The sequence below is a fragment of the Carlito syrichta genome, unplaced genomic scaffold (genome assembly GCF_000164805.1).
Source record: "Carlito syrichta isolate Samal-C Ts95f unplaced genomic scaffold, Tarsius_syrichta-2.0.1 Scaffold97059, whole genome shotgun sequence".
NCBI lineage: Eukaryota > Metazoa > Chordata > Mammalia > Primates > Tarsiidae > Carlito > Carlito syrichta.
Window position 1 is genome coordinate 13,733 of NW_007041155.1, and position 5,241 is coordinate 18,973.

Genomic DNA, 5,241 nt, shown 5'->3' on the forward strand with positions numbered 1-5,241 from the left:
TGATTTATTGTAGAGATGAAGTCTTGCTGCCCAGGCGGATCTCGAACCCGCGGGCTCAGGCAATCCACTCACCTCAGCCTCCCAAAGGCGCAGGATTACAGGCTGAACCACCGAGCCCAGCTGGGGGACTTCTTGAGCATGCCAGTCTGGGACCTTCCATGCCTGCCACACCTCCCTCCAGAAAGTGAAAGGTCCTTGCCTTAGGCTTCTGGTTGACCCTCATGGACTTTGCAGCCCCTCCATTGTCCTTCCTGGAGGAGCCCTGGTTCCAACCCTGGCAAGTCCCATCTCTCTGACCTGCTCACTTGCTCTGGGCCTGTTGGTTATGTGCCCTTGAGAAGGTTTGATCTCTTCTCGCCACATCACTTCTGTTTTACTCAGTGGACTCACTGGGCCTTCTCAGAGGGCTCTTTCTGCAAACGCAAGCCTGGGTTTGAGAACTGGTCTGCCTGGGTGAGGCTCACACCCACATCTCATGTCCTGTCCTGTACAGAAATCCAGGAGCCAGAGCCAACAGCATATCAGGCAGAAATAAGCCCAGAGAGCTGGGTGTAGCAGCTAAGGCCTGTAAACCCAGCAGTTTGAGAGGCCAAGGTGGGAGGATCACTTGAGCCCAGGAGTTCAAGACCAGCCTAGGCAACATAGTGAGACTTTGCCTCTCCAAAAGAATAAAAGATTGAAAAATTAGCTGGGCATGTGGCACACATCCATAGTCCCAGCTACTTGGGTGGCTGAAATGGAAGAGTCTCTTTCGTCCAGGAAGTTGAGGCTGCAGTGAGCCATGATTAAGCCACTGACTACAGCCTGGGTGACAGAGTGAGACCCTGTATCAAAAAAAAAAAAAAAAAAAAAAGACCCCAGAAAGCAGAGAGCAGATCATGCCTGTTCTATAGCAGGGGTTTTCTTTGTCCCAGTGGTACTGGGATTGGTTAGTCCCTAGTCCACGGTGCAGGGTGCCAGGTTCCTGTCTGCCTTCTGACCAGTCCTGTCTGAACTTATCTCCTTTCCATTCCCCTTGCCCCTGCTGTTCCCAGGACCTCCTCCTTATTGCCCTTCTTTCTCCACATCTCCAGGAGGGGATGGGCCTCCTGCTATAAGATGGGTTTGCCGTAGCCCTGTTTTCTCCGCTTATCCTGAGATGTGTTCAGATCTCGGAGTAAACGTGGTCACTCCCTGAGGGGTCTGTGCTCCCTTCACAGTTGGCAGGTGCTGTGTCACCACCCAGCCAGCCCTCCCCCTGCCGGTGTCCCAGAATCACATCCTTGTCCTGGGCTATGGGAAAGGCCTCCCAGTTTTCCTCCCCAAACTCAGGGTCGTAGGGAAGCCAAGCCTGGGCAAGATCTTTGTCGAACTCACACCCTACCTGCAGCACAGCCTGTGGGGCACCTTTGTGTCCCTGTCGGGAAGGCGCAGGAACCAGAGAGCCCCTCGGCCTTCAGGAGCTGAGATTTTCTGCAGAGGTGGGCCGCTAGTACTGGGCTGTGCCCTACAATGTGGCTTCTCTGGCAGACTGTTTCAAGGAAAGCAATTTTACAGAAAGAGATCCTGAATCTTGCATTTTAGAAACACCCATTGCCTGTCTGGGCTGCTGCACTGGAAGCAGGTCAGTGGCCCTTAGGAAATGGCTCTGGGTCTGTGTTGACTTGAGTTAGCACATGATAGGTCCCATCTTGTCAGTCTCAGTCTGAGCCAGATCACATGTGCTTGGCTCTGGGCCTGGGCAGGCCAGCGCACTTCCAGAAATCAGCACCCAGGGGTGGAAGGTTAGGAAAGGCTGGGGTTGTTTAGTCAGTAGATGAGAAGACTCAGAAGGTCAAAAAATTCCCAGATATCGAAGGACTTTTCTCTGAAAGATTAGACTTAGATAAGCCCAGTAAAGATAAAATTCAGGAGAGAGAGTTTTCATGCACAGATACCAGAAAATTCAGAGTGATTGATGGTTAAACCACCTGAAGTGCTTTGTTACAAAGGATTCTAGGCTCGTATCTGGGCTCTGTGGGGAAATATGTCATGATCAGTTATCACCATCTGCCAGGGTGCTGACTGGAAGGTCGCCCCCCAAGTGTGGCGTGTTTGCCACCTGCTTGAGAGTCAGCCTTACAAAGTTCTGCCAACTCATTCGGGTTCTATGAAGATAATTAGGTAACTTGTATCAGGTAGTCATTTCCCAAGGCCCAGATATTCCTGTAGACCAGAGACTCTTGATATTTTCTTGATTTTTTTTGACCGTCTGTTATAACCTACGAGTCTCTTGTTAAAATTTGTGTTACAGTAATACATGTTTCTTGATACATTAAATTATGGAAAGTGGATCTAGTTACTATAATTTTCATGAGTGGTGGGTATAAGTGATACTTCACAACATGTATAGTGATACTGAGGATACCTCTGATTTCTGTGCGATACAAAGGCATGGGTACTGCAATCCCACATTCTTAGTTTGAGGAAATGTCAGGTTAAAACTCCTTGCTGTGGAGACTGGCACCTGTGAGTAGGAGCCCCACTCTGGGGTCAAGTCATCCAAGTCTGAGCCTCTTGGCATTGAGGGGGTAAGCCTCTCTACTAGCATGAGGTCAGGGTGCTGCCAGGGTCTGACCTTCTCTCTCTCTGCTGCAGGTGGGCAGACAACTTCACGGCCAAAGGCTGTGGAGAGAGCAAGGATCACAGCTTCCAGCATCCCTTCCTCCAGGTATCTGGCCCTGTCCCTCCCCATCTCCTGTCTCCCAGGGATCAAGCCAGACGTCCCCTGTGAGACCAGGCCAGTTTCTGACCTGGGGTGAAGCCTTCTCCTACTCCCAGAGAAGCTATCACTTCTCTCTCCCTCCCCAGAACAGAGCCTTAGTGGCAAAAGCCTGCTCTCCATCCACTGGGAGCCCAGACCCAGAGGGACAGGATAGATACCATGGTTGGAGGATACCATTCCATTTCCTGGACTAGGAATTGGGAGACTCAAATGTCAGCCCTAGCTCTTCCAGGAACTTGCTTTGTGGCCTTACATAAAGGTCTTTGAACCTCTCTGGGCCTCAGTTTCTCCACCTGCAACTTGACTTGGTTTGGGCCTAGAACGGTGGTTTTCAGACAGGACTCTACACAGCCTTAGGGTGTGGGGGCTTTGGGGTAGACCTGGAAGGCAGTCTTTGGCCTCCTAGGGCAGCTTTGCTTTCATCCTTTTTACTTACTGGGCTTTTCAGTAAGTCCTTCTTTGAACAAAGTTTGCGTTAAACAACGTGTGTTCAGGGTGGTCCACAAAGACCCTTCCAGCTCTGAAGTCCTTGGGTTCTCATTCCTGCAGGCAGTGGGCATGTTCCTGGGGGAGTTCTCCTGCCTGGCTGCCTTCTACCTCCTCCACTGCAGGGCTGCAAGGCAGTTGGACTCCAGCATGGACCCCCAGCAGCCCTTCAACCCCCTTCTTTTTCTGCCCCCGGCCCTCTGCGACATGACGGGGACCAGCATCATGTATGTGGGTGAGTACCTAAGCCAGGTGGAGAAGGTTTCGAGGTAGCCCTGGCTGAAGGAGCCACTGTTGAAACAGCACCCCCACTTGCCTTCACCCTGCCACTCTCCCCCAGACTTCACACAAGTGTACTCCCACAGCCAGGACCGATGGAGTACTTACTGTGTCCTGGCTGTGTCTCCAGCCCCGGGCACCCCTCAGTGACAGGTGGCCTTTGCCCTCAGGAACTAACAGTCATTCATTTCTCCTCTCCTAGCTCTGAACATGACCAGTGCCTCTAGCTTCCAGATGCTGCGGGGTGCAGTGATCATATTCACGGGCCTATTTTCCGTGGCCTTCCTGGGTCGGAGGCTGGTGCTAAGTCAGTGGCTGGGCATCCTGGCCACCATTGCAGGGCTGGTGGTTGTGGGCCTGGCCGACCTCCTGAGCAAACACGACGATCAGCACAAGCTCAGCGAAGTGATCACAGGTGAGGCCTGGGTGGGGTGGGCACCTGGAACTGCCATGTCCTGTCCTGTCCTCCCCAGAAGCCCAGCATGGGGTCATCCCACAGTCTTGTATAAGCTGTGCCATATGTCAAGGTCCAGATGATGGCATGCACCTGTTCTTGGGATAATGGATAGAGTATAAGGAAGATGGAGTGGGAGGTGGCAGGTGGGGGTGGGGGCTATCTTGTCTGTGACATAGAACAGACATACAAATTGCTGGATTTGGAAGCAGAAAGGAATGGCTGCTTATTCAGCACACCAAGTGTCCGGCCAGGTGCTAGCATCACAGCCCATTTTATAATGAAGTGACCTTTCTGGGTCACTTTCAGGATTCCCCCTGGAAAAGTCTGTCTCAAAGCCTGCTGATTCTTATAAGACCCGCTTACCCTGTAGGGCAGCTCTCAGGCTCAGGCCTCTGACCCTTCTGGAGGCTTCCCCCTTGGACCGGGCGTCGGGACAAACAGTCGTGACTGTGCCTGTGAACCATGTGGAACCAGCAAAGGGGAGGGGCTGACATGTTGTCCTGTCCCTGTGGCCACACTGTCCTGGCCCCAGTCCTGGTGCTGCCTTGGCCTCATCTGTGTCCTTCCTCCCACAGGGGACCTCTTGATCATCATGGCCCAGATCATCGTTGCCATCCAGATGGTGCTAGAGGAGAAATTCGTCTACAAACACAACGTGCACCCGCTGCGGGCGGTTGGCACTGAGGGTGTGTGTGAGCTTAGGAGCTCGGGAGGAGGGGATGGAGAGGAGCATGGGGAGTGAGCCGCACAGAGGAGCACAGGGCCAGGTACCAGGGACCTAGGGGGGTGAGCCTCCTGCCCCCATGGCTTCCTCCTTCTTCAGAGGTGTGCCAGGAGCTAGAGGAGGCCGAGGACAAAGACAGACGAGATGCAAGCCCCACTCCAGAGGAGGCAACCCGCAAGAAGGAAGGGCGGACAACACTGTGCTCAAGCGATGTCTCATTGGTCAAGTGTATCTGAGTCTCTCAGGGCAGGAAGGGTGGCATGTAAGCTGCAGATTTCAAAAGGCATGCATGGGAGCAGGGAACTGCAGAAAGAAAAAAGGCACGAGGAACTGGACGTGAATCTGGAAGCCAGTGAGGAATGGTTTGAGTGCAGTATAGGTTTGACACTGGGGAGATAATCAGGAATGAAGTAAGTAAGGGTCGTGTCATGAAGAACCTTGACATCGGGTAAGTGAATTTAGTTTTTTTTTGTTTTTTTTTTGAGTTGTTGTTTTACTCTGTCACCCAGACTGCAGTGCAGTGGCCGCTCCCAGCCACCGCAGCCTCGACCT

The 5,241-nt window shown here is 52.7% G+C and overlaps 1 protein-coding gene across 1 annotated transcript in view; it reads left to right on the forward strand.

The window, feature by feature from the left end:
- The first annotated feature begins 2,607 nt into the window (after positions 1-2,607).
- The window catches only part of SLC35F6 (solute carrier family 35 member F6), a 6,533-nt gene continuing 3,899 nt past the window's right edge, over positions 2,608-5,241 (forward strand). The window contains exons 1-3 of the mRNA XM_021714802.1: positions 2,608-2,689; positions 3,293-3,464; positions 3,711-3,923. Of these exons, the coding sequence (XP_021570477.1) occupies positions 3,302-3,464; positions 3,711-3,923 (376 nt within the window). The 5' untranslated portion in view covers positions 2,608-2,689; positions 3,293-3,301. The remainder of the gene's footprint in view (positions 2,690-3,292; positions 3,465-3,710; positions 3,924-5,241) is intronic.